At 43.1% G+C, this 27,680-nt stretch overlaps 2 protein-coding genes across 10 annotated transcripts in view; one reads left to right on the top strand and one right to left on the bottom strand.

Annotated features, from left to right (window-relative positions):
- Positions 1-4,931, top strand: part of pikfyve (phosphoinositide kinase, FYVE finger containing) — a 32,986-nt gene extending 28,055 nt beyond the window's left edge. For all 5 annotated transcript variants that reach the window (XM_051403734.1, XM_051403733.1, XM_051403732.1 and 2 more), the window contains 11 exons: positions 240-360; positions 1,192-1,287; positions 1,391-1,471; positions 1,747-1,841; positions 2,236-2,295; positions 2,434-2,610; positions 2,991-3,094; positions 3,174-3,302; positions 3,382-3,643; positions 3,728-3,802; positions 4,322-4,931. In XM_051403734.1, the coding sequence (XP_051259694.1) occupies positions 240-360; positions 1,192-1,287; positions 1,391-1,471; positions 1,747-1,841; positions 2,236-2,295; positions 2,434-2,610; positions 2,991-3,094; positions 3,174-3,302; positions 3,382-3,643; positions 3,728-3,802; positions 4,322-4,437 (1,316 nt within the window). In that variant the 3' untranslated portion in view covers positions 4,438-4,931. The remainder of the gene's footprint in view (positions 1-239; positions 361-1,191; positions 1,288-1,390; positions 1,472-1,746; positions 1,842-2,235; positions 2,296-2,433; positions 2,611-2,990; positions 3,095-3,173; positions 3,303-3,381; positions 3,644-3,727; positions 3,803-4,321) is intronic.
- A 2,109-nt stretch (positions 4,932-7,040) lies between these two features.
- Positions 7,041-27,680, bottom strand: part of ankrd44 (ankyrin repeat domain 44) — a 39,585-nt gene continuing 18,945 nt past the window's right edge. Inside the window, exons 12-29 of one of the 5 annotated variants that reach the window (XR_007885230.1) lie at positions 24,489-24,597; positions 23,626-23,694; positions 22,262-22,402; positions 21,482-21,547; positions 20,668-20,779; positions 20,261-20,332; positions 19,420-19,621; positions 17,780-17,867; positions 17,187-17,304; positions 15,598-15,820; positions 15,359-15,446; positions 14,472-14,555; positions 14,211-14,356; positions 13,969-14,051; positions 13,283-13,365; positions 13,046-13,137; positions 9,390-11,986; positions 7,041-8,933 (exon numbers count right to left, since the gene is read on the bottom strand). Coding sequence is in view for 4 of the 5 variants with exons in the window: in XM_051403741.1 (XP_051259701.1) it covers positions 11,727-11,986; positions 13,046-13,137; positions 13,283-13,365; positions 13,969-14,051; positions 14,211-14,356; positions 14,472-14,555; positions 15,359-15,446; positions 15,598-15,820; positions 17,187-17,304; positions 17,780-17,867; positions 19,420-19,621; positions 20,261-20,332; positions 20,668-20,779; positions 21,482-21,547; positions 22,262-22,402; positions 23,626-23,694; positions 24,489-24,597 (2,036 nt within the window). In the remaining variant the exon portion in view is untranslated. The other 4 variants (XM_051403741.1, XM_051403743.1, XM_051403742.1 and 1 more) reach the window with 4 other exon arrangements.

Raw genomic sequence — 27,680 nt, 5'->3', positions numbered from 1 at the left:
CTAGCTCAATATTAGCTGGAATATTTTATTAAGACAAAACTAAAATATTTTCTTAAAACAAAAATGTCTAATGCAATAATGCTTGACAAGATTATTTTTCTTTTTAGACAAGAAATGATGCTTTGCAGTGAACACACACACACACACACACACACACATATATAAACTAACTCCTGTATCCTCCAGTATCTCTCTAATCTGATCTCTGCTGTATAATTCCTGTGTTTGCTTGTTGTCAGACGTATTTGACGGACACTTGCTGGGCTCCACTGACAGCCAGGTAAAGGAGAAATCCACCATGAAAGCCATCCTCGCCAACTTCCTGCCCGGCAACAGCTACAATTCCATCCCCTTCCCGTTGTAAGTAATACACCCACTCTGAACGAGGTCAGGTGTGGTTTTTGAGTGCTGACCAAATTGTGACGGTAGCATCTCAGCATTTCTTTCATTTCTGTGAAGAAAACTAAAGAAAATTGTTATTTCTAAAGTTTAGATTATTATTTGATCTGAAGTTTTGAAGAGCTGAACACAAGCTTTATTCACAGAACCTTCACTGATAAACTGCCTTAGGAAAGCACGCAGGTAAAACAACCAAAGCGCTAATAGAACAATAGTCAAGCACCAGGAAGAAGAAAACACTGAATTTGTCAAGAAAGAGTCTGTTTGATTGAAAACGATCTAGTTTGACTTTGACAGATCCTAAAAAATGGATTGGATTTATGAAGTTAGTGTTTCTCGTAAAAAGTTACATTCTTCAGTCTCTTTTAAATGTTTTTGGGAAACATTTCTATTGACGATGCTTTAACAACAAAACAAAACCGACACGGAACACAAATGGACCCTTTTGACATGAAATGGTAGGGTAAAAGGTCTTAAATTTCATTTATAAAGTCTTAAATAATATTTATATTAAAAAGTCTTTAATTCGGCGCCCGGCTGGCGACCCATGACACCAAGGCTGAGTCCTTGCTGCAGTGGCCCAGGGTTTGAATCCGACCTGCGGCCCTTTGCTGCGTATCGTCCCTTCTCTCTCTCTGCCCCCCTTTCCTGTCTGTCTTCAGCTGTCCTATCAAATAAAGGCAATAAAAGCCAAAAAAAATACTAATTCTGATTCTGATTCTGATAAGTCTGAACTGTACATGCAGTTGTTACAGGCTGTGTCTCTGTCTGTCATGTGATCTGTGTTTACAGCGACCCGGACAAGCACTACCTGATGTATGAACATGAGCGAGTGCCCATTGCAGTGTGTGAAAGAGAGCCGAGCTCCATCATAGCCTTCGCTCTCAGGTGACGCCTGCCTCCTCTCCCTCTGTCTCAGCTCAGCAAAGTAAAACTGCCTCAGAATGTAGCTTCATAAATGACTTATTTTGGGTCTTGCATTGCCTTCCAGCTGCAAGGAGTATAAAACAGCGCTGGATGATCTGTCCAAGGCATCAAACGGAGGCGGGGATGAGACTCCACAGGTCATCAGGTACGCAGGATTCCTACTGAAATCTGACATTAAAGTTCAGAGATGTTGATAAATCTTTCGGGAATTGTGCAAATAGGTCACTTCAATCAACTAAACCAGAACAGATTTTATAAGTTGGTCCACATAAAAAGAGACTTTTAGTTTGATTTGGCTGCAATAACACAACAAAGCAAGAAGGAATAACATTTTTGGCCATGTAAACTTTATCATACCAAAGTCAAGGTTCCTGTGGTTTTAATGAAAATATTTTTCTGGTCTTTTTTTTTTTACTCCAGTGCTGGGGAGAGTCGGGCTAAGAGCAGCCCTGCCAGGCCCAGTGAGTCGGCCTCATCCCTGCAGAGCCGCAGCAGCATGGAGTCCGACCCCCTCAGTAAGTGTTCGGTCCACTGCTCAAATAACAGCTTAAAGGTGCTGTGAGTGATATTAGTTTTGTTAGAATAAGTATTAATTAGCTCTACATTGTGACAGCCGTCACTGATATAGAGAGATTCAGTCAGTCACATGGTCTCCCAGTCCCTCCTTCCTGCAGTAAACAGAGAATACACTTCCTGGTATCCTGTTCCCACTTTATCCAATCAGGAGAGAGAACTCCACAAAGAGGCGGTCCTTAAGGGCAGGCAGAATTTCAGGGTTGCTTTTCAATACGCTAACTTTAGACACCTTTAGAATATAAAGGATCCTTTAGTTTGAAGTGTTTTGGCGTCACACAAAGCGTTCATTCATTGAAGATTGAAATGTTTCACTTTTATGACTGTTCTGTGCAGAGGATGCAGACTTGACAGATAAACAGAAGAAACAGACCCTGAATCCACACATTGAGCTACGTGAGTATTCCCTCCTCTAACGTTTATGTACCCTCAGAGGTTCAGAGGAATTGAATTAAAATGACCTTTCCTCAGTGTCATCCCTCTGTGGCATCAAATCCATGCTAATGCTAACCTCGTCTCTTTTGCAATTTGTAGAATTCTCCGATGCCAATGCCAAGTTTTACTGTCGAATCTACTACGCCGAGGAGTTTCATAAGATGCGCGAGGAGATCATGGAGAGCCCCGAGGAGGATTTTGTCCGCTCACTGTCCCACTGTGTCAACTGGCAGGCCCGTGGAGGAAAATCTGGAGCTGTTTTCTATGCAACAGAAGGTAGTATCTAATATCTGGCAAATAAATGTCTCTACTACTGCTGCAACCAGTACCAAAGTCACAGCGCAACAGCAGCAAAAGCGTCTGTAGCTCCACTAATGTGAATGTATTCCTGAGTTAAACGTGAACAGGTTTAGTTATGAAATGATGAAATTATTCAGATCTGATTGGAGGCTTTCATCATCTCACATCCATGTAAAGTTTCTGAAAACAACATGCTTTTCATTGTTTTAGGTTTTATTGGTTTAAAGGAATAATGCTGATGTAACTTTATCATTTTATTACTGTCACTAAATCCAATGAAAAGGCCAAAATCAATAATGTGTTAGTCCATCTCTCTAAAACGTGCCGATAGCATCTCCTCCTCTGTGTCCTGTCAGATGACCGGTTCATCCTGAAGCAGATGCCCAGACTGGAGGTCCAGTCCTTCCTGGACTTTGCACCTCACTACTTCACCTACATCACCGGAGCTGTGCAGCAGAAAGTACGCATCATAAAGGAAAGTTTCTATCTAGTGTTTACTTCTTGAGTTAGAGTAAATAACAACCAATTTTGTACCACAGCGGCCGACTGCGCTGGCAAAGATCCTGGGCGTTTACAGGATCGGTTACAAGAATTCCCAGAACAACACGGAGAAGAAGCTGGACCTGCTTGTGATGGAAAATCTCTTCTACGGACGCAAGATGGCTCAGGTAGGACTGACAGCAGTACTGTGATTTTTGGGGTATTTATGGAACAGAAGTGTCCTCAGCTGTGCCGTCTCCTCTGTAGGTGTTTGACCTCAAAGGCTCCCTGAGAAACCGCAACGTGAAGACGGACTCGGGGAAGGAAAGCTGTGAGGTGGTTCTGCTGGACGAGAACCTCCTGAAGTTGATCCACGACAATCCGCTGTATATCCGCTCCCACTGCAAGGCCATCTTGCGAGCCGCCATACACAGTGACGCCTACTTCCTCTCCAGCCACCTCATCATCGACTACTCCCTGCTGGTGGGGCGGGACGATGCCACCGATCAGCTGGTGGTCGGGATTATAGGTGAGAGGACGTCTGATGGAGATGATGTAATGATGCATTTCCTGTCCTGTCCTAATCAGTAACTACTACTACTCTTTACTGCAGATTATATCAGGACATTTACCTGGGACAAGAGACTGGAAATGGTTGTCAAATCCACTGGAATTCTGGGGGGTCAAGGTAAGTTTTAATCTTAATCACACTTCATTCAAACTTGACAGAAACTCAATAAAACTCCACAGTCCCTCTTTATTAGTCTGTAGTCTTCATTACACTGTTCCACCAACCATCAACTCTGGTTATCTCAACACCTAACAGAGTTAGATATGAAAATATTCTGGCTATGCAGTTAAAACAACCAAAGAGCTAATAGATCAATGAGAATAAACACTGAATCTGTCAAAAAAAGAAACCTGTGTGTAGGATTGTTAAAAAAAAAGTTCTAAATGCATAATACGATCTAAATATATCCAAATGTCTAGTTTTACACAAACTGTTTGGCTTCATTGTACAGTTTATCAGTGTTCCTCTGCTGTTATTGTTATACAGTGAATATGAAATATCCATAAAATATGTCACTGTCAGTTTACTGATAGAAAAGAGCTCCCTTAAGGAAAAAGGTTGGAACCAGTGGTTCAGATGATACCACCCTGAACGTTACTGCCTGTCTCTGATGTTGTGCTGTGTTGTGTCTTTCAGGGAAGATGCCCACTGTGGTCTCTCCGGAGCTGTACCGAGCTCGTTTCTGTGAGGCCATGGACAAATACTTCCTGATGGTACCTGACCACTGGACTGGCCTGGGCATCAACTGCTGAGCGGTGCGTGTCCAAGAGCAGAAACACTAACAGAAACACACAGCCTCTCCCTCTCGGACTTTCTATGCACAAACATCAGTTTCCTGGACCACCTACCCGAGACCCAAAAGCACACTGGACGTTGTAAATGTTTGAATATTGCGCAGACTGACACATGACCAGTATGACCAGTATGACCAGTATACAGCACAGCATCATTCCATAGGAGCAGTGCCACTGTGCGACTGCACCAATATCAAGACCGTTTAGATCTGTTTTTAACACTGAGGACTCATTGCAGTATTATCCGATTAGAATTGACCCCCCCTCTGGATTCCTGATGTGTTTCGTAGAGGGTTCGTTATTTTATTAGTGCCATGAGTCCAGCTGTTTCAAGAGGACCCACTGAAACATTCAGTCTTGTGCTTATAGTTTGGTAAACAAACTAATTCATGTAATTTAAAATTTGTAAATGTACAGAGATTATGTAACTATTAAAAGATTATTAACACTGATTTGTTAAAGCTATCATCTGTTTTTTTTTGTGTGTTAATGAGGTAGAAATGAAGTGAGAATGGACTAAACCAAAGTGCATATCAAATATTGGGATGACCATATGACTAAAGGCGAGTGCTGAAATATAACTCACAATCACTTTTGAGGATCAATGAATAATTTAAGTCATTTATTGAGAGCAGAAACCTCAAATATGTTTAGTTTTTATAATAAGTGCAAATTGAATATCTTTGGCTTTTGGACTGCTCGACGGACAAAATGTGCAATTAGAGTTAACTAAAACTAGGTGTAATAAACATTAAAAATAAAACCATAACTGAAAAAACGAACTGAAACAATTTTGTGAACTTAACTAAAAACTAAAGTCAAATAAAAATATGATATATTATATATTTTAGTCTTTGTCAATTTGGTCAAATTTGTCAATGCATCAAGCATGAGGAGGTGTTGGTGAGTATTTGAATTGACACTGGGATGTCTACATGACTGTGAGTCAGTGTTTGTATTGTAATACCTATTCTGGACCCCCTGCCAAATGCCCCCTTGACAAATGCCCCCCTTATTATAAATTAGAAACAATGGAAGAGAAGAAAGGAGCCCAACCGGCAGCTGCAGCAGTGAAGAAGCTGCTGATGTGTTTGGCGGCTCCAGAGTGGAGACCATGTGTGTAACCTTGTCAGCCATGTCAGAGGGGGCAGTCTCACCCGGGTGGGGTCTAGCAGTTTGTGAACACCATTGCACAATAATGCCCTAAACTGAAGGATGACGTCATTATGGGTTAAGTTGAGCATTACTGTTCCTGTAGTCACAAAAAAGGTTGCATCTATCTTAATCAGTCAGTGATTTAATGCACCACCCTGCGAGAGTGTGACACATATCAAACACACCTAAGATACTTCCATGTCAGGCATTCCAAAATAAAGATGAATTGTATTAATACAGCAGACAAATTGGACACACACTATTGGATTTTAGTGCTTCTTGTATGTTATATTAATATTTATTTTTTTATAGATTCCATGTCATGTGAACAAGTGACTCCAAATTAGTGCTGAATTATACCCGTACTCCACTGTGCCTGTGTCCCAGTTTTGAACAGTAGCCTTAAAGGTTACAGAGGAGCCTGTACTGTAGAACATACCCACAACTGAGTGTGTATTTTAGTATTTATGTTTGTGTGTTATCTCTGTGTACTTTTCAATGTTTTCTGCCTGCTGGTGTTGTGTGTTCTATTTCATATTATTTATATGGAAACAACAATAAAATCCAATAAAAAGAATTGTCCTGTTTGTTTAGAGTAGTAATCAGATGTGAACCTATCATTATGTCACCCATCGGTTTGTGGCGCACCGCTTTGAAGCCTCGAGTTCGGCGTTATGGTCGTCACCATGTTGCAGCGCAGTTTCTTCTCATCTGTAGCAGGAAACAATGGCGGCTCACCTGGTCTATTTTACTTTAACTGGGACCATCATTACTAAACTGAAACTAGAGATAGAGACCATAAACTCATTAGGAAACTGTTTACTGAGCTCATAAATCAAGTCAGGAGTTGGGTCATTTTCTCACAAGACTCAATACAATCAGACTTAATAAGTTATTCAGCATGGCTTTGGTGTCCCTGGGTCACATGACATGGAAGATACTGAAAAACAAATCTAGTATTTCCCATAAAAAGTATTAAAATAAAATACAAGAACGACTAAAACTGATAGAAAAAAAAACAATTCTACCTAAATATTAGTACAAGTATAAATAAATAAGCAGCTGTTTATACAAGTTCTTTACATCAACTTGAACAAAACACAAGATTATCATGTCAGTGTTGTGTTCACAACTTGTTTCTGCTTTTTGCTACGATCTGAAACTATCCTTGATCATTTGACCCTGCCTGTGCAGAAAAGCTTTGCTCTTTGTCACTTTGTTGGCAGTTAAAGCCTGCAGTGAAGAATGACCAAGTAAACTGGTTTCCACACAAGCAAAAACAGTTCAGTTAGAAGATCATCTTCATCAGCAAGGATGTGAAGGTTAAAGGCAGTTCAAGGGAAAGGAGTCGGTTCTTATGTCAGTTCCTTATGAGCCGACTGAAAGAAAAACAAACGGCACAAGAGTAACTTCAAACAGATTTTTATAATTGTACAATTTATATAAAACGAAGGGTAGCTGACAAACAGCCCTCAGCATGTCGTACTGCATCAGGAACTGGTATGAAAATCATCAGACAGGTGACGATAGCGATTGTCAGGACTGGTGACGATCATGTGGTAGAATAATAATACTGGCAGACAGATTCAGCCTCTCAGCAGACTTCAGCTCAGGGACAGAAAGAGACTGTGCTTATTAACAACGTGTGCTTATTATCAGAGTGCTCTCCATTTCAATCCGACTGCAGCTAACAGGGTTCTCAGTCGGAGATAAATTCATTAATATACACACCTTTCAGATAACTCATAAAACTGGTTTTTAGCATGGAGACGTCCTCTGTGCTCAGAGTCCTCTGTGATGATTTTTTTCATACAAATCTTTACGTGCTTTACGTCGACATTATATACAAAAGCAGTTCAAATTCATATCAGTACCTCAGCTAACACACTCTCACACACACAACCAACTCTAAGGATAAGTCTGGAGCCATTCTATCGTTGTCATATTGTGCACAAAGCCAATGAAAAGACCCAAACCAACAACATATTCCTCTGTGCCGTAGAGCTCCACAGTCCAAACACCATTAAATTCACTGACATGTTCCTTCATTACCATCTACACACTGTAGTTTATTTTAGAGCGACCCCACATTCACCGTCCTGCTGGCAGAGGGGGCCAAAGTACACACATTCTTTACTCAAGTAGAAGTACTGATACTTGAGTAAAAAAGTAGAAGTACTGATTTAACTTCTTTACTTAAGGAAAAGTGAGGTACAGGCAAGTACAGGCTCTGAAATGTACTCGATGTGTTTGTGAGCCTGTTTTTAAAGATCTGTGTCCTCATTAGGAATGAAAGGGCTCGGGGCTGAAGTCAGAAAGTGGAGACTAGCACATTGTTGGTTTTGGTCTTCTCAACGGATTTGTTGACAAGACAAATCTAGAATATAAAACAGCGGAGTGAGACACCATTTCATTAAAAAAAAGATCTGCATAAAGGTCCCCTCACACAGAGCAAAATCCTCTCAAACGTCGTCATTCAATGTACACAACCGCCCACATATTAAAGAATCAGTTCACTCACATTGCAAAAAAACTGTTGGTACCTTGTGGTAGCTGGTGGTGCAAATAGTTTGGGTTTTATTTGTCCAGGTTTTGAGAAGTCCACCTCTAAGACTTAGAGCTAAAAGAGTTTTCCATCACTTCCACAGAATCCTGCCCTGCATGATTGGACATCTGGAGCTGCGCAGGTGGTTTCAATGGGTCCCCGTCGGCTGTCCTGGTCTACAGAGTGTGCAACCACGGACTACAGGTAGGACTGAACATCAGCACAAACCCTGTGTTCATCACTGGCTACCTCTCAGTTCCCCTATTGTGGCTCTTCCTGCTGCTCCGTCGTAGAGCCAACAGTTAAAAATGGATCAGAACTCAACAATTACACAATTACACGGCTGACTCCAGAGTACAGATTCCACGAGAGCAGTAAAGGGGGAAAAGCAAACTAAAACAATAGTTAAAAAAAACAGATTGTTTTAATTATTGATTAACCTATTATTTACTTCTCCTTTCATAACTGAATTGAAATTGGCACCAAAAAAATTCCATTACTATTCATATTGTTGTCTAATATTTAGTTTTAATATCATAGAGGACTGAGTAAACCAGTAAATATTCCTATATGAGATTCTGGAACCAGTTTGATTTTTTGCATTTGTGCTTAAAGCTGCAGTAGGTCATTTTTATAATAATTACTTTTTGTCATATTTGGTGAAACTTTCAATATATCCTGACAGTAGTATATGTGACAGTCTAATTCCCAGCATCTGTATTTGACACCCTGGGAATGAGACTCAATAATAGTTCTGATTGGTTGTTTTTGTTCCGATGATGCCATTAGGAGCAGGGGGAGGAGCCAGTGGAAGCTGGTCGTTTCACACATTATCTGTCTCAGGTTCTACTGTCAGGATATAGTGAAAGTTTCAGTGAATATGACAAAAAGCTATTTTAATAAGTTATCTGCTGCAGCTTTAAATAAAAATGACCTAAACAACCTATTATGATTGGCTAATTGAGTAATCGATTAATCCTTTGGACATGAATAAACCACGAGAATAGTTCCAAGAAACATGTTCACAGTGCGCTCTGTGGGTAATCCTGAATAACTGCAGTACTGACAAAACCTTCAAAGGTTCAATGAGTACCTGTTCTGGAGCTTTCAGTCACATGATCTTCTTCAGTAGAGGGAGTTTTCCCAATTGTCATTAAATTGGAGTTGTTTAAATTTCCTTTTTATTCTGAGCCCTTTAAGGACTTAGGACCAGTAGCTCTCCTGGAGCTTTTGATCACTGAATCTGGGGCATCATTTCTGGAAATATCATTTTCATTTGGAGTAGCACAAACAAAAAGTTTATTTGGGATATCCCGGTGACAGAGGTCCATCCACCTCCCTCTCCCGACACATTCTCCTGAATTCCTCAATTAAAGGCAAAAATGCACAAAAAAATCTTACAAAATATTTTGTATTTCAGTTAAAGGGAAACATCTCACAACCTGGACAAACCTGCACAGCTCAGTACCACTAGAGTTCAGTGACCAAACAAAAATCACTTTGTGATTCTGGTGCACTGATCCTTCCAATCAGAAGAATATTAGAATCTACTAACATAGGATTTGTTGTCAAAAAAACAAATGAATGGACATCAAGGCACTGGACACGTTTGAGACAATGGCACATAGCTGGTAGGACAAACACAGGGGAGGGGGGTGGGCAGGGGAGAGAAGTGGTCAAGGCCCTGTGTTATTTTACATTTAAGTGCTGGCAGTATTTGTACCATCATGTAATAGATAATAAATACCACAATGAACTGAGGAGACCTAAAAGAGCTTTCCATCACTTCCACAGAATCCTGCCCTGCATGGAGCTGCCCTGGTGGTTTCAGTGGGTCTCTGTCGGCTGTCCTGGTCTACAGTGTGCAACCACGGACTACAGGTAGGACTGAACATGAGTCAGAACAGTGCAGGAGGCCGGTAAAGGCCATAGGATATAATGCATATAGCTAAGTCATAATCTCAGCCTTAATTCACATCTGCACAAACCCTGTGTTCACCACTGGCTACCTCTCAGTTCCCTTAGGTGGCTCTTCCTGCTGCTCCGTCGTCATGACAACGATCTCTCAAACTGATTCAATTAGAATCTCTTTTTATAATGTCCTTTTGAACTCTGCTCACTCTGATTCATTGCACTATAGTATTCATGTATTCATGTTCACATCTGGATACAGTACAGGAGGCTACAGCTGTGTCAGAACATTTCATCACCAGATTCCTGCCAATACACAGCCCTACCTGATGCTAGATTTGAATTTAATTATCAGACCTCATCCCTACTCACCATTGGTTAAACAACCTGGTGGATTCCTGAAGCAGCAAGAACACCACTTTCATCATTCAGACTTTTCTTCTTGCCAATATTATAGTTATGGAGGCTTTGAGTCTTTCAGCTATAAAAATATATTTGAATGATCTTGTGACGTGTCAAACTAGTTTTAGTTCAGATATTTACAAAATTTGCAACGTTTAGGCTACTGCCTTGTTTCTAAAAATTGAGACTTTCTAATTTCAACCTGAATTATTTAATCATGAATTTACAAACAGGATACCAACAAATGCAAATAAGTAAACGTGTTGCTGCCAGTAGAAATGTCTCATTCAGCATTTCGGGGAGCAGATAACAGATCAGAGGAAAGGACGTCTCATTGCTCTAAAAAGTATTTCCTTCATTTCTCTTTTCTCGCATCTTTTCCTGAATCTGTCCTTGTGCAAGTGAAGCATGGATCCAGTTAAGGGAACTGAGATGTACCCAGCGTGTCATATCCTCTTTCCTGTTCAACATTTAAACTACTAAACACGTCTCTGAAGGCTGCACACGTTCCAGCCACAGTTCAGCAAAAATCGAAATTTGTGCTTCAGTTGTTCACAGGTAAAAACGAGCTCTACGTACCTCTTCTGGTGACCCTCCTGTACATGTTAATTATTTATGAGTGGAAGTCAAATATTTGGTACAACAACAAGCAAAAAATCCTAAAAAGGTTAAAATTACACTTAGCTTTCTTAATAGTCTACTTCATTTTATACAAACAGTTAAAAATGGCTTTTTTTTTTTTTTATAAAGACAAAAGGAGTCTCGGAGGCGAGCTGCTATGCCATGCAGAGACTAAGTACCGAGGTCGGTTTGGATTTAAGCACCCGTGAGTAGAAAGAACAAACCGTGGTGGAAGTTAACACAAGCATGCAGACCCGAGCCATGACTGATCCAGATCGAATTCTCCTTCAACCACGGCTTCATGGAGCAACGTATTTGGCTGCAGCAGTCAGTCCGGGGCAGTGCAGCCGCTCCGCACACTTATTTTGGAAAAGGGCACTAAGAAAAAGAGCCAGTAGGGCCCCCAGCCTGGTGTCAAAGGGGGGAGGCGTTCTAAACACATTTCCCCACATGAAGAGCAGAAGATACAGACACTGCAACCGAGTATCTACCCTTCTGCCTCAAGAGTGCACGTTACAGACTAAAACACTGCATCATTCCTGGAGGGGTGGAGGGGGTAAAAGGTTCAGGTGCGCAGTTCGAGGGAGGAGGGTAGGGGGTCGGTTCGGAGGGGTCAGAAGGTTTCCGAGTCCTCAGAGTCGTTCTCAGTGGTTCCCTCGCTGGAGGGTCCGGAGGGGTTCCTTGGGCTGCGTGACACCCGCGGGCCGGTGCCTGGGCCTTTACCCCCCTGGTGGGGCAGCTGCCTCAGCAGGGAGCCTGGGGAGGGAGCCCCGGAGCTGCAAGGGGAGCAGAAAGGCATCATGGTAGCCAGAATGAGAGCCAGACAGTCAGCCACCTCTCTGCTAGGAGCACAAGCCAGAGCAGGGGTCAGACCTGAGGTAGAGAGACAGAGAGAGAGAGAGAGAGAGAGAGAGAGAGAGAAAGAGAGAGACAGAGAGACAGAGGGGGAGGGAGGGGGGACAGAAAAGAAAGGAGGAGGAGAGCGAGACATGGACGTGGAGGAAGCGGAGAAGGCGAAGCAGAAGACAAAGGAGGGACGGAGCAGCATTCCATTAGTGTTCAGCCAGCTGACACAGTATGCAAACACAGACATGGGGGGGGGGGGGGACAACAGAGCACACAGGGACAACCTCAGCTACAGAACAAATACACTGAATAAAAACAAATAATGGCACATGGAGAGCAAACACAGCAGCTGGTATTCAGTTTAAATCAGGGTTCCCACTGTCGGCACGAGCTGAACCCCCCATGACACCACACCCCTCCCTCCCTCTCTCCCCCCTCTCTCCCCCTCTCCCTCTTCCCTGTCATCTCTCTACTGTCACTATCAAAGAAAAATGATTTGAAAAAAGGGCGAAACAATGATGGCGACCCACCAACGTGAGAACTGAGAAAAGCTAAATCTCCTCGAGAGAAAGGAATCCCTGATGTTCCACATCCTCCATGACCAGTGGGAACCCTTTTTAAAGAGAGAGTCTTCTGCAGCACACATGGAAAATCATTTTGACACAATTGACCCCTCATAAGCCCCTCCCCTTTTGGAACCTCACGCAACTTCCTCCTGTCCTAACACACAGCTTATCTATGTTGAAGAGACAACCACATTGTGAAGATGGTTAAACACACATATATAGTCACAGCTCAGCTAGCGAGTTAGTTAGCTTCTCTCTCTCTCTCTCTCTCTCTCTCTCTCTCTCTCTCTTCAAAATGTGGTTGTCTTCAACAGAGACAAGCCTCGCATATCTAAGTACAGGGAAGGAGAAAGTTGATCGAGGCTGGCTCAGTTGTTATTGGAGCACAGAGCGGAAAGGGGCGGGACTTAGGAATGGTCAATTTAATTAGTGAAGCTGAATTCATGCCAGAAAACATTCATGCTAACCAATGACCACGGCATGCAGCTAAGTGCCTGGGGGGAGTGCAGGGTCACCCTACCATTCTCATCCACCTTCTGCACGTTGGCTCCTCGGGACAGCAGCTCCTGGACCGCCTGCTTCAGACCGCTCCGAGCCGCCAGGTGGAGAGGACTGACAGAGAGACAGGTGGAGACAGACAGACAGACAAAGATTCATTCTACCGTATCTCCCCTGCTGCTTTTCACTCACACACCTCCCCGCTGTTAAAAATGTTGTCTTGGCAATCCAAATAGCAACCGAGGTGTTGGATACTCACGTTTGCAGCGCTGCATTTGTGGCATTTATGAGCGCAGTGTCAGACAGCTTCTCCAGGATCAGCAACACACAGTCTTCCTTCCCCTGTAAGGAGGACATGTCGGCTTATAGCGAGCTCTATTCAAGCAGAGACAAAGGCCTGATCCCAGTGTCAGCGCTGCGTCCTGAACTATCAGACTAAAAGCAGTAACAATCAATCATTTTATAATAATGTATCAAATGACCATGTTAAAAGGGGTTCGCTCATAGTGATAACCCCACAGAGAAGTATCAGCTGAATGTGCGGCTCCCCTCGCCTCACCGAGCTTTACAGTGAGTCAGACACTAGACACTGGTGTCACATTGAGACACTAGCACTTAGCAAAAACAGAGCTAAAAGGAGAGTGAATACTGGACTTCCATTCATCAGGTAGACACAAACATGACTCCAAAATAATATAGCTGCTCTGTGACCGCTGGTGAGTAAATAGGCAACTGCTAAAAAGCTAAAAAGCTTAAGTGTGTGTGTGTGTGTGTGTGTGTGTGTGTGTGTGTGTGTGTGTGTGTGTGTGTGTGTGTGATGACTGCATTTGTGTGACTGAATTGTCTTGTGCTGATGTCATTTGTTCTCAGTTCCTGCGGGCAGACACTGGGATGAGGACCAACAATACATAAGATGGAGGATGGAGCCCCCATGTGGACACTTACATTATTGCAAGCTAGATGCAGGGCGGTGTTGCCGTCTTTGTCTGTCAGACTGAGGTTGGCGTTGGCACTGGTCAACAGCACCTCTGGAGTACGACAGGAGCACAGCGATCAGTCCACACACACACACACACACACACACACACACACACACACACACACACACACACACACACACACACACACACACACACAAGACTGGATCAGTGAAACAACATAAAGAGATAAACAAAACATCTCTGTACCGAGGGCTCCGACTCTGCCCTTCTCAGCCGCCATCATCAGTGCGGTGCAACCTGATTGGTCTGCAGCATCGATAGGTGCATCGTAGGACATCAACAGCTGGATGCAGTCGACATGACCCGAGAACGCTGCGGCATGAAGAGGAGTCCTGCAGCAGAGAGGAAGGAATGAAAAGATAAAAGATTAAAAGATTAACAGCATTCATCTAACAGAGCATTAACAGTGCTGCAGTGTCCACACACACACACACACAGTTGTCTTACCTGCCCTTAGCGTCCTTGCAGCCAGCGATCTCTGCCCCCATGGCCTCCAGCAGCATCGATGCACAGGGCTCGTGATTGTTTACTCTGTTGGTTTAAACACCAACAAGATGTCACTGACTCATATCAGGAGCCAGAAATGAGTGCAACAGTACTGAAGGCGGCACCCCGAGGTGTTTTCACTGTCTACTGCTCACTGCAAATCCACAGCAGCAGCATATTTAGAGATGCTTAGTGGAGCTGCGTATTGGCATAATCTGACAATGCAATACGTATCATGATACAGGAGTTACCAATCAATATATCGTGGTACTGTCATATATTTCAATTTAAAAAAGAAAATGTTCCATTATCATAGCCCTCAAACACTCATGTCTAGCAGTTGGGGGTTTAAACACAAAGATCTATAGAGTTTTATACCACAATATAAAGTATTTCATATTTCTATCAATATTTTCTTACACAGTGCTGATGTGTTGAAACAATCGTCCATAAACAGGGAATCATTTAAAACTTTGACTATGGATAATTTCTCAAGCAAAAATATTAAATGTTTTTGTATTTGCTCTCTGATTTTCCTGTTTTGTATCACTGGACTACATGAACATTTAAAAACAGTCATCTTTGGACTTTTGGTTGCCAGTGATGGGACTGTTCACTATCTGTTTTACATTTTATAGACTAAATGATGAATCAGTTTAATGGTAAATGAATTCATTGATCATCATCATTAGCAACCAGTATCAAGTATCAACCAGTATAAAGACAAATTCAAACTGGTTTAAATCTACTGATTCAAAGTACTGATGCACCACATTTTTCTGTGAAAATCAATAGGGCAATTGATTCATTGATCATTAATAATGATGATGATTGTGTGTGAGACTTACACAGCACAGTGCAGAGGGGTGAATGGGTTCCCATCAATACAGCGACAACCCTTCTGCTCCAGCAGAACCTCCACACACCCCTCATGACCTGCAGACACAAACACACACACAGTATTGGACAAGACCATCGAAAGGTTTCTCACTGGAGTCAGGTCTACGTTGATTTTACTTTCCATTTGATTAGCAAAATGATGAACTGTTCCAGAATAACATTAATAAGAATGAACTGTGAGTCTGACCGTAGTAGCAGGCCCAGTGCAGCGGTGTGTACCCGCTGTGGTCTCTCAGCGGGGGCAGCGACGGCGGCTCGGAGCAGGCGATGCTCAGCAGCTCGCTCAGCCAGGAGGCGTGGCCTCGGGCGGCGGCCAGGTGGATCGAGGTGCGACCTCGCGAGTCGCCAAGCAAAATCGAGGCTTCCTGCTCCAGAAGACACTGGATACACTCCTCCTGACCACACAGCAGCTGGGAGAGAGAATAAAGGCCTTTAGATCAGAGTCAAGCTGAATGAATGTGGAGTTTATCAAACACTTCATAAAGCAGAACTCTTATGGTTCATTAACTGGCCTCTAGCAAGATACTCATTCACATATGTTTGTGTGTGATATAAATCACAGTGAACATTAAGTCACCTTTATGGACTCCATTTAAAGATTAAAGGAATGCTTTGAGATGATATATGATGGACAGACAGAAATGTACTACGATATTTTCAGGGTATATGCAGGAATCCTGAAGTTCAGTTTAACACCTTTAAGACCTCTTCTGAAGACCCTTTCCATACAGCGCCACTTCGAGCTCTAACCGGTGTCATCTGTGACACACTCAGACTTCCATTCACTATGCGTTGATAGGAAAATAGCACGATTACACAGTCACAGTGACAACTGCTTGGACCACTATATCTCTGCAACATAGCTCTGATAGGCCGGCTGGGAATGCCCGTCATCACTCGGAGGTCAGCAGTAGATGATAAAGCGGCGGTGGGTAGGGGCGGTGGCGAGTACAGAAATGTGCAATAGAGACCTGGTTTACACACAAAAACCATTCGTACATCTTGAACCACACATAAAGTCACATTTATAAAGAAGAATGCAAGGGTGAGACTGTGTCACCTCACACAGACCTCAGACCAGCGTACACACATGCATCTGGCCCCAGCTGTCTGTGTCCCAGAGCAGCTCTGTAGCTAGCACTTAGCATGTGGGAGCGTTTGTTTTTTTCCTCCTGGTACCGTGGTTAATGGGCTCATATTGATGCTAAATCATCAATCATAAACACCCACAGGCTCTGCTGCAGAGGTTTCTGTGACAGGTTGTGCTCAGTCCTGCTTTCTGTCTCTCCTTCTGACAGCCCCACTTTACGACATGTTGCAATTAAGTTATAGAGTATTAGGAAACCACTGACCTAAATCAACAACAGAATTAACCCAACATTAATAGGCAGAAAGTGCTTTGTCATGTCAAACTGCTGAATTGAACAAAACCACTTAATTGGTTTTAGCACTGGGAGCGTTGATCGATGCCTCCAGAGACGAGCCTCAGCCATGGTTCAAACTCACTGTCCTCCAAACATTTCCCCATTTCACTCTTCATACCCTTACCTAGAATTCACATATTAATTCATCATCTATACACATAGGTCAAATGAATCATGTAGTGCTTATTGCGTTTACTGAGGTATCATTTAATGACTTATTTTACAATATCTTTTTAATCAAAGATATAAAGTCTAGAATTGTTGTGGTCTCCAGTCTCCATAAAGGCAAGGAAGAGGGAAAACTCTATAGACAGTGAGAGCTGAGAGGCTTTTCACACAGCTAGATGCTCACCCCGAGGTGCAGCGCAGTGAGGCCGTGGTTATTGGCCACGTTGACGTTGGCTTCCCTCTCCAGCAGCAGCGAGACGGCGTCCACGTGACCCCCCGCCACCGCCAGCATCAGAGGAGTCCTGCAGACGAGGCAGAGGACGTGTGAGAGAAAGAAAGGGTGATTCTCATCAAGATCATCAGGACATGCTCATGAAAACTGAGAATAATGAACCTTTATTTGAAAGCACACTATGTCTATTATGTGGCACAATTCACTGTTTGGTTCAGAAATAGTATTTTATATGTTGTAAGACAAATAATTACCATAATGTGTCTGGAGAAAGAATTCATGGTTTCTCCTCCGTTTATTATAATAAACATTCAATAAAGTGTGTACTGTATAATTTAATAGATTAGAATCAGATATAATTGTTTAACAATGTATTAAAAAAAATTAAACAGTGTCTGAACATGCAGCTTTCATTACCGTTCACAGCCTTATTTAACGGTCTTAATTAGAGAGTTTTTTATCCATAATGCACCACAAAGAGGAGGAGCCAACAGGACACATTGAGAAGACTGGACAGATGAGGAAAACAAAAGATGACCACTCACTGTCCCTGAGAGTCAGCAGCGTCCACAAGGTCTGCACTGTCCGATTCGTCCAGCAGGAGGCGCACGCAGGTCGTATGACCGTTCATCACTGGAGGGAGCCAGAGAGGGCGTGAAAAGTAAGAGAGGAAGAAAGAGAGGGACAGAAATGTTTATTAATAGTCAGTTAGATGACACAGCAGTTCATTGAGTTAGATTGTGACAATTACAGTGTCACCACAGCAGGAAGTAAGAAGCACCATGATAAAAGAGTGAGCAGTGTACCGAACAGAGACCGTTCACACACCAACAGCAGGGAGCTATACGTGAACTAAGAGCAGTAGGTTACAGAAATATGGAACTAGTCCTCAACTGAACCTGTTGCAGGTTTAAGATTTGAGGTTTCTGATCTGAACCTCAGGCACTGCCGGCTCTTAACTGTGATCACATACAGGTGCTCTTTGGATACTTATTCCATCTTGTGAAGGGCTCATTGCATCGGTATGGTCTCAATGAAAAGTGAAATACAAGCCTTCTTGAATTTACACCCATTCTCATCTCCTCTCACTCACCTTTTGTTTCCTCTTCCTGCTTTCTTTCTCCCCTTTACTGATTATGATGCATCACTTCCTTGTTTTTGCCCAATAGGCTAGCACACTGACAGAGATCCATCCTCCCACTGAACTGATTAATGAACCTTTATGAATGTGTACAAACTACTGCTGACACTGACTCTGCTGAAGTCTTTTAAATACATACAGCATGTTTGTCTAAAATCTAGTGAGGGACGGACAAACTGCAGCCTGTTTTATTTTCAGTGTGTTGTGTCAAAGCTTGTGTCAAATGAGAAATATGACTCGACTTTCTATGTACACTAGTGGAACACAGGAACATTTCCACCTGATACCGAGTAATAAGGTAACCAGTAAAATATTAATGATCACATAAATATCCACAGTCCACAGTGGAGGTACGGTACATCAATATTTATATTAGGCTTTATGGACAATAATGTGTGCATTCAGTGCAGCACTTTTGAACAACAGCATTACACGGTTACTATCAACACGCAGGCCTCTTGGACTTTTATTGCACACATATATCAGTTAGGTGCCGTGCTTTGGCTCCAGTCTTGAGGGGCTGGTTTGAACCCTGCAGATCCCACTGTGCTTGCTGAGTTTAATGCATTTTTGTTTGGGTACAAACAGAAAGATTGCTTTTTACTTTCACTTTTACATTATGTAAATATTCTTAAAGGTGGTAACATGTTTGACTATTTGAGTTTAGATTGGGGAAAGAGAAAATGGACACACAAATGTAACAACCACGTAACAGTCTCCACTCTTCTGGTTTCAGGCTTTCCACCAGATGTTGAACCAGGGATTTGCTCCCATTCAGCCACTGGCGCATTAGCGAGGGCCAACACAGCGGGGGGGATTATCAGCTACAGGACAAAGCGTTCCCCAAACTGCTTGCAAAATGCATATTGTTTCAAATATCATTCTATGTTATTGCATTAAGTTTCCACTTAATGGAAAGTGGTTGAAAGCATGAAAAACAGCATCTAAAGTTCATTCAGGTGTCCATATACTTGTGGCCATATGCAGCTAGACATGTGCCAGACAGGGCAGAAAAACCCAATGTGAGACTGAAGCTGAACCCACCTGCCTGGTGGACAGGGGTGCGTCCGTGCTGGGTGTCGGTGGTGCGCGGCGACGCCCCCTGGCCGAGCAGGGTGTGAACACAGTCAGTGTGTCCCCGGAGGGCGGCCAGGGCAAGGGGGGTCCTCCCCGCCTCATCCCCCTGGTCCACCTCCATCTCCCCCTGCAGCAGCACCTCCAGGGCCTGAGCGTGGCCGTGGTACGCCTGACAGAGACAGAGACAGAGACAGAGACTGAGACTGAGACTCTTTATGGATAATAGACCTGAAAGACTAACAGAACTGATCATAGCTGTTCTGATATCCTTTAAGTCTGGTGTTAATGTAAGAATGGATTTCAGTTTAATTTGTGTATAACTCATCTTTTTACCATTCCTTTATCTACAGAAAAAATAATAAAACGCAAATATTTGAACACAAAGGAGGAATCACAAAGTATCATTTCTGTTTATTACAAGTTGGATCTTATTGTTAGAGTTTAAACGGTTTTACATAACAAATAACACTGTATTCATCAAAATAATTGCTCAGATCATTATCATCATTATTTTAACTTCTTTGGAGGTAAAACAAAAGAGAGAGGACCCACAATGTAAGTGATAATCCCCCATTGCACATCACAGCTACGACAGTGCCGTCAGACAAAGCTGCCAGTTTCATTTGATTCTGACCAGGTTCTGGTACAACTGTACAACATATAGCGGTTTTGTAGAAAAATCTGATTTCTCTCAGGTATTGAATCAGTAGTGTGTGTGCACGTGTGTGTGTGTGTGTGTGTGTGTGTGTGTGTGTGTGTGTGTGTGTGTGTGTGTGTGTGCGTGTGTGTGAGAGTGAGAGTGACTCACGGCGAGGTGCAGCGGGCTCCTGGCACTGGGAGACTCTGGGTCGTTTTGGTGACTGTCGTCTCTGTCCAGCAGCTGCAGGTCAACAACAACACACACATCAACACATTTTCTTCCAAACCCAACTGACAGTGCGCTCATGTACTGTATCACAATCAAAGGTTTATGGATTTACTCTTTGACACAAATCAGGATCAACACTGGAACGGGAGACACCAGAAACCTGGAATGTGGTGTACAGTCAAAATCCGATCAGCCAACAGATGGAGAAAACACCTGGAGTCACTCACCAACAACTCAACTATTTCCTCTGTGTGTGTGTGTGTGTGTGTGTGTGTGTGTGTGTGTGTGTGTGTGTGTGTGTGTGTGTGTGTGTGTGTGTGTGTGTGTGTGTGTGTGTGTGTACTGACCAGTTCCAGACAGTGCCTGTGTCCGTAGGCGGCAGCGTAGTGGACGGGACTGTAGCCCTGTTTGTCTTTCAGAGAGGCCGTCGCTCCGCTCTGAAGCAGGAACTCTAAACATCTGGAACACAAACACAACATTTCAGCTAACGTGCTCAACGGGGGCAACCGGAGGCACCATTATGATTTCAAGGTGTCGCTGTGATAAACATAACGCTTTAATATCATTCTGTGGCTCTGACTGAGTTGTGTGTAACGTATCGGGCACAGAGTGTGTGAGGATCCACTGAATGCTTTCTGCAGATGTCTGTAAAGGTTATACAAACATCAGACAGTTTGTGGGTCTTTGCGTGTGTGTCTTTTTATGTTTGTGAGATGTCAGTGTGTGTTTACCCAGCCAGAAACAATCTTATTTTCTAATTGCCAACAAATCCCATGAAAAGACCAAAACCAACCAAGTGTTAGTGTGTGGCGCTCAAGCCCGTTGGTTCCTATGAAGACATCAATCTATAAATCTAGAAAAAGGGCTCTTCAATGTACAATTTCATATATTTAAAAAGGCGTAGTCATTTTCTAAAGTTTTTAGTAAATGTCACTCAAAGAAGGAGCAAATAGTGCATTTGTTTGGGACTATTTTCAGCTGCAGATTCATCCACAATGGTGCTCCACTGAGTATTTGGGGCAGCAGGACGGTATGTGTGGGAGTAAATAGCTGGCAACTAATAAATTATGTAGTATGTAGTATGTCACTGAAACACAGCTTTGGTCAAAATGCCACATTATATTTCTTTGTCTCTTCAGGTTCGTTTCAGTGTGGACTTACAGCGCTGCCTCTTTCTCCCTCTCCGCCTGAACTCCTTCGCTCTCTGGCTCCAGAGCAACACGACGCCTGCAGATGGGGAGACAACAGGAGGGGGGGAAGGGGAAGGAGGGACAGGTGAGATAAAGGAGGATAAGGCATTAACAAACTCAAACAACAGCCTCCTTTATGTGGCGCTACCCACTAATGCCAAAGGTAAGTGGATAACTACTGGATGCCTGGCTGCGCACCGTGCCGTAAACTGTGGGCCTGCCAATCCTGGAGGCCATGCGTGACTATCACCTCAGTATCACCTCCGGTTACCACGGAAACACAGAGGTGTGGACCATCAGGTTTCTATATGTAGTAACAGTAGACAGCTACCCAGATTTGCAGTGTGACACCAGAGAAGCGGTGTGAAGAGGAGCAGCTTCATCAGAACACATTTCCTACCTACTCTCGCCAGATTCAGAGGATGTAAAGGAACTTGGAGACAGCAGGTGAGGAATAGAGGCGCTGTGGACCTGATTGTATAATGTGTTTCCCTCAGGTTGCAACAGGTTCAATTCAAAACCTTTTTAAGACCTATTTTACATCCACACTGGCAAAAGAGTATTAATGATATAAAGGAAAATCAGGATTGGTTTGGTTTGGTTTTGTAGTTGTTACAGCATGGTCAATACTAACATTCCCAAAAGCACATTGAAAAATGCAACTTTATACAAGTAACCTTAACTTAATTACTCCAATCAATTGGTGAACTGTCAAAATCATATTTAAGACATTTTAAGGCCTCAAATTCACCTCCTGTCCAGGTCCGAGGCAGCAGCATAGTGCAGGGCAGAGCGCCCCCACTGGTCAGTGGCGTTGATGGCGGTTCCACAAGCAACCAGAGTCTCCAGACACTGATAGTGACGGCTGGCAGCCGCGTAGTGGAGGGGAGTCCTGGGAAATGACAGGAAGAGAGACAGTCAGGATCACACAAATATTCAGACGTACCAACTCCACAATGTACTGATCCCACTTTATTCTCCCATTAACAGTTCCAGTACCTAAACTCAGGACATACACTACATGAACACCTGAACCTCACACCCCTGTGTGATGGCAGAACATGTCATTCTGAAACCACAGGTATTAACATGCTGCTGTAACAGCCTCCACTCTCACTCAGTGAGACAGAGCACTGGTGCTGGGAGAGGAAGTCAGGCAAAAGGTGTGGGATGTGCACTGAGGTCTGGGCTCTGTGCAGGCCAGTCAAGTCTTCCAACGCACATTCAGACAACCATTTCTTTATATATGGATACTGTCTTGTTGAAATAGAAAAGGGCCTTCTCCAAACTGCTGCCAAAGAGCTGGAAGCTCACTGTTGCTGTGGCATTAACTGGAACTAAAGGGCCAAGCCCAAAAATATGTGGACAGTGTGTCCTTGAGCAAATGCTAATTCTATCGCTCTGAAAGGTTTAGAAAATTGTGGTGACTTAGAAACTGTAGTAAAAGTGGATTGGTCACAGCTGGCCGACTTCCAATCCAGTATTAACATCAATGTCAACACCAATACCAATCAAGGCTCATGGGAGACCTGTACCAACATGTACGACTGTACAAACCAAGGTGTGCTGTGCTTTGTATCAGTGTGTTGAGTTGGGCTGATTATTAATAATGACACAGTAAATAGATAACTCAAACAATTAAGGAGAATTGGCTCACAGGTGCACACACACACCCCTTCCTACACCCAGTCATACACACAAGCAAGGACCGCAAGGCAACCAACACAAAACTTCAACGCACATGCTGCTCTGGGTTGTTCTAATACAGTAACAATGCTTCAGCCTTCCAAGTGTGTAGGAGAAACCACAGTGGCTGCAGAACTCACAACAGACATCAATGACCCCATTTACAGCCAGTGTTTGGTTTGTCCGTTCTGGGCTACTGTATAAATACGGCGGTTCAACATGGCGGACTCCATGGAAAATGGATCCGCTCCCTCTGTACATAAAAACAGCTCATTCTAAGGAAATAAATAGTGGGACCTAAACTAAAAAGTTGCTTAACCATTCTCAAAATCATCAAAATTATTGTCAGTTTGTTGTTTTGTTGATCTAATAAAATGTTATTCGGCTTATTAATTCAGCACAACGAACAACAGCAATGTATTCTCTTACCTGCCGCATTTATCCCTCCTGTTGTGGTCTCCACCGCTGCTCAGGAGCAACTTGACACACTCCACATTACTGCACAGAGAGAACAGACCTTTCTTTTAATTTCTGCTTTAAGGGTCAATACAACGACATTAGATACTTTAAAGCTCCTACAAGGAACTCTCATTTAGTGTTGATTCTGGCGGCCCCTGTGGCTAAAAGTGGTAGTGTTTCTACTGCCTCATTCCATTGATTTCGACGGGAATCTGACCAAGTGGCAAACATTAAGAATAACTCTATAGAAACAGCCAATCCTCTCACTGGTGGTCTTGTTTGTTTATGTAGAGGCATCAGTATTAAACCGAGACTGTTTCATAACCTGTTAAACACTCCATGTAGTACGTTTAACAGGAAAATTGCGGTTTACTACAACTACGGTCTCATTTTCATAGCTGTGACCATTGTTTCTATCAGTAATAATAATAACACACTCACAAGTTATTTGCAGAGATGTGGAAATATGGCAACATCAGTAATAATGGAGCAGAGAAAACGAGACGTCAGACAATCAGAAAGGTTTTAAACAAACGGCCAGGTTAGCCACAGCGTTTTTTTGTCCAATGAGGGATTATTACCAACATTTCAGATGAGCTCACTTTCTGTTTCACCTCCAAATAAAGAGGTTTATATGATCTGAATTCACAGTTGACTTGTTTATGAGTTGTCTGATCGTCTGACTGCTTGTTGCCCCGTCACACTTTACTGCGGTGACGAGTCCTGTCCAAATCTATGAAAATAAGGGCTCAGAGATGTTGTATTAAACCAGAATTATGCTTTATCCTTCTCATTAAGGACATGTTTTTGCTATAATGAGTGGTGTGGCTCACCCTCCGGCGGCAGCAGCGTGCAGGCAGGTCCTCCCCAGACTGTCAGGAGTGTCGATCTGGAAGCCTGCAGACAGGACCGAGTCGTTACACATTATGCTAAACCTCCGACCTGACGAGGGCAGCGCAGGCAGACGGAGGGAGGCCAGACAACACACAGCAGCAGCCGCCACAGAGAAAGAGAGAGAGGAGGAAGAGTTGGAGAGAAAGACAGGTGTAAGTGCGACAGGTGTGGAGGGGAAACGAAGAAGAGTGCATGATGCTGGCCATGCATACACAGGAAAACACCAAGACGCCTGTGTTACACAGAGAGAGTGAACGACATGCCATAAAGACAAAGACATATCTTGTAGAATATATAACAGTCAGAGACCAACAAAGGAAGGAATCTGAGAGAGAAAGTGCAGCAAGCAGTTCAGTTGGAACATGTTGAATATGTTCACCAGTTCACACATTAAGAAGTAACCCAACCCCTTTTCAGAACAGGTTCTGTTGAAGGAACATTTTCAGAAATTCAGGAACTTTACCTGCAAGAACTACAAGTGTGGCGTGCCATGCCATTCATCAAGTCAATGAAATTTTATTTATATAGACTAAAATCACAATTTTCCTCATGGGGCTTTACAATCTGTACAACATTCGACACCCTCTGTGTTTAGATCACCATTAGCCAGATGGAAAGATGAAAACCCCTACGGTGCTAGTTATTGCTTACTAATTGTGTCCTCTGAGTCAACATGTGTGTAAAATCTGGAACCAAACAATACATTCTTAAACTATTTTGAGATCACAATGACCTTTGAGTCAGAAGTGTCACCAATTCAGTTTCCAGCTAACTGTGAAATCTGGTATTATGATGTCACAATCAAGTTAACCTTCGACCTTTTTGGTAAAAAAAATGTCATCACTTCATCGTTGTATCCCATTAAACGTCTGTGTGGACTTTTGTGATTACCACATTAGTTTTTGAGTTACTTTTCAAATGCAAGATCTCAGTTTCAGTTTTGTTCTAGGGCTAAAGTTCCTGCACAAACAAAACCTCCCGGCTCCCGAGGCAAGACACAAACCATCAGCATGGAGCACAACAGCCTGCTCAAACACAAGCCTCGAGGCTGCTACAGCATGTGTATGGCATTCATTCACATTGGAAATAGGCCCTCTTGGGTCACCAAGATTAGCACTAGAGATGGGAAGCTGACTAGAGGATGTAGACCACCACAGAGAGGGCTAATAACAGAGACAGAGAAAGCACCTACTGTATCTGCTAATTGTTTCAGTGTGGTCACGTGCTGAATCAGGAGAATAACCAGAAAACAGTCAGCAGACCCTCCACACTTTGCAGACAAGCGCTCGGCCTGTCTGTACACAAGACATCCATTCAATCCCTCAACTTTCAGACTGCACCTCGACACCCCGCGCTATCTGTCGTCTTTTTGAAACATTCCAAACACTTCTAATGAAACACTGAACACGCTCTTAAACCAGATGGATGCACTTGCAAATCTGGATGGCATCTAGCGTTTGTTGCTGCAGAGGTTGAATGCTGGTTGCTAAATGAATGTGTTGTACCATCACAGTCACACGAGGGGAAACCGTTACTGCTAATAACTATTAATAACTGCTGCTAACGTGCTTATGGCAGATTTAGCTAGTTAGCAGTTATCAGCGGCTACTTTAGCATTCCAGTAGCCGACCGTTGTTTCATGAAAATAACTAGCTAGCTAACGTAACCAGCTCCATAGACAGAAACTTTGTCTCTGGCTGACTCATATTAAAACAAGACTCTTGTAAACGGTGGCACTGAACCCGCTCTGAAACCATCAGCTACTTCTCGAGTACATTTTCCACTCGCAAATCTGGATGGCATCTAGCTTTTGTTCCTGCAGAGGCTGAATGCAGTATTTGAATGTTGGATAAAAGGCAACCAAATGAATGTATTGTAACATCACAGTCACACAAGAGTAAGTTAGAAGTACACGATGACTGTGTTGTTGTCTTGTGCCGTGGCTTTTTAATCCTTTATGGTTACAATTTGCCTAATGTTCACGGTTCTTCAGACGCGATGTAAAAGGGACTTTTAGCTCCTGGTTGAGCTCTGCAACAAATACAAAAGCTGACCAGACACAACACTGCAGCTGCACAGGGCTCAAGCACATGTAAATGACTTCTTTGTTGTTCGCTACAGCAACTCAGCAGAGCCACATGAGGAGCCCAGTTTCATCCTGCTCCACGCCTGCAGACACAAGTGCCAGGGCCTTGTTAAATCGTCAAAAGGGATCTGGAGCCAGAGAGGATTGTTGTCTCCTCTCTGTTCCTACTTCACATTTGTTTAATATACCAGTCTCTTCTGTGTTGGAAAACCCTTCTCTCAGAAACCAACAAAATATATGGGATGAGTGGAAAGACAAATTATTTCATCGCCAAAAGCAACAAGGAAACTTTTCAGATGTAAACGAGATATTAACAACCAATGTGTGGAGGCTCTAAGAGGAGAATGCAACAGAATCCACTCTTGTCCAGAGGGAGAGTGGTCCCATCAGTGAGTAATTAGACTCAGTGAGGCCTTGTCTGTTTCTGGAACATTGTGACTTGAATTTGGCCAGAGCTGAATATGTGTGCTTGTGAAGGAATTTACCACTGGGAGCAAGAAAAACTGCCGGGCTTAAACCTCCCTGAAAATTACACTTGAAGATGATGTTAAGGCAAAACAGATTGAATCAGCACATACCCAGGGCAATATCCACTAACTGCAAATCATGAGTCAGGTGGTCTCAGAAATATCAGCTAATGAGCCGAGTGGTTACAGCTCGTGTCATAAAACCGGTGCGTCGCAGGTTCTTTATCACTTTAACTTCACTTAAACTGGATCATACTTTATGGAAAACATAACTCGATGATTTACGCCGTCTCTTGAAAAACACTTAAACATAAATAGTTTACTAATAAATAGAGCAACTTCTGATCTACTCATATCATTCTCAGGCTTAAATTAACTCATTAACTTCCTGTTAGCCCCACCCACTTCCAGTTTAAGCACCACCCATAGTGTAAGGAACAGCCATTCTGAGTACAGATATGAATACAGATCATTTGTGCCCTGGGTCCAGATCCGCCCCCTCTACAGAGCTGACTGGAAATGGAATGTGACAAGTTGACATTTCTGTCTGATATAAGGATAAAGATAATTTAGTTGGT

The sequence above is a fragment of the Dicentrarchus labrax genome, unplaced genomic scaffold, assembly GCF_905237075.1.
Source record: "Dicentrarchus labrax unplaced genomic scaffold, dlabrax2021, whole genome shotgun sequence".
NCBI classification, from domain to species: Eukaryota; Metazoa; Chordata; class Actinopteri; family Moronidae; genus Dicentrarchus; species Dicentrarchus labrax.
Note: the sequence above shows the minus strand (reverse complement) of the source record. Positions and strands in the feature narration are given on the sequence as shown.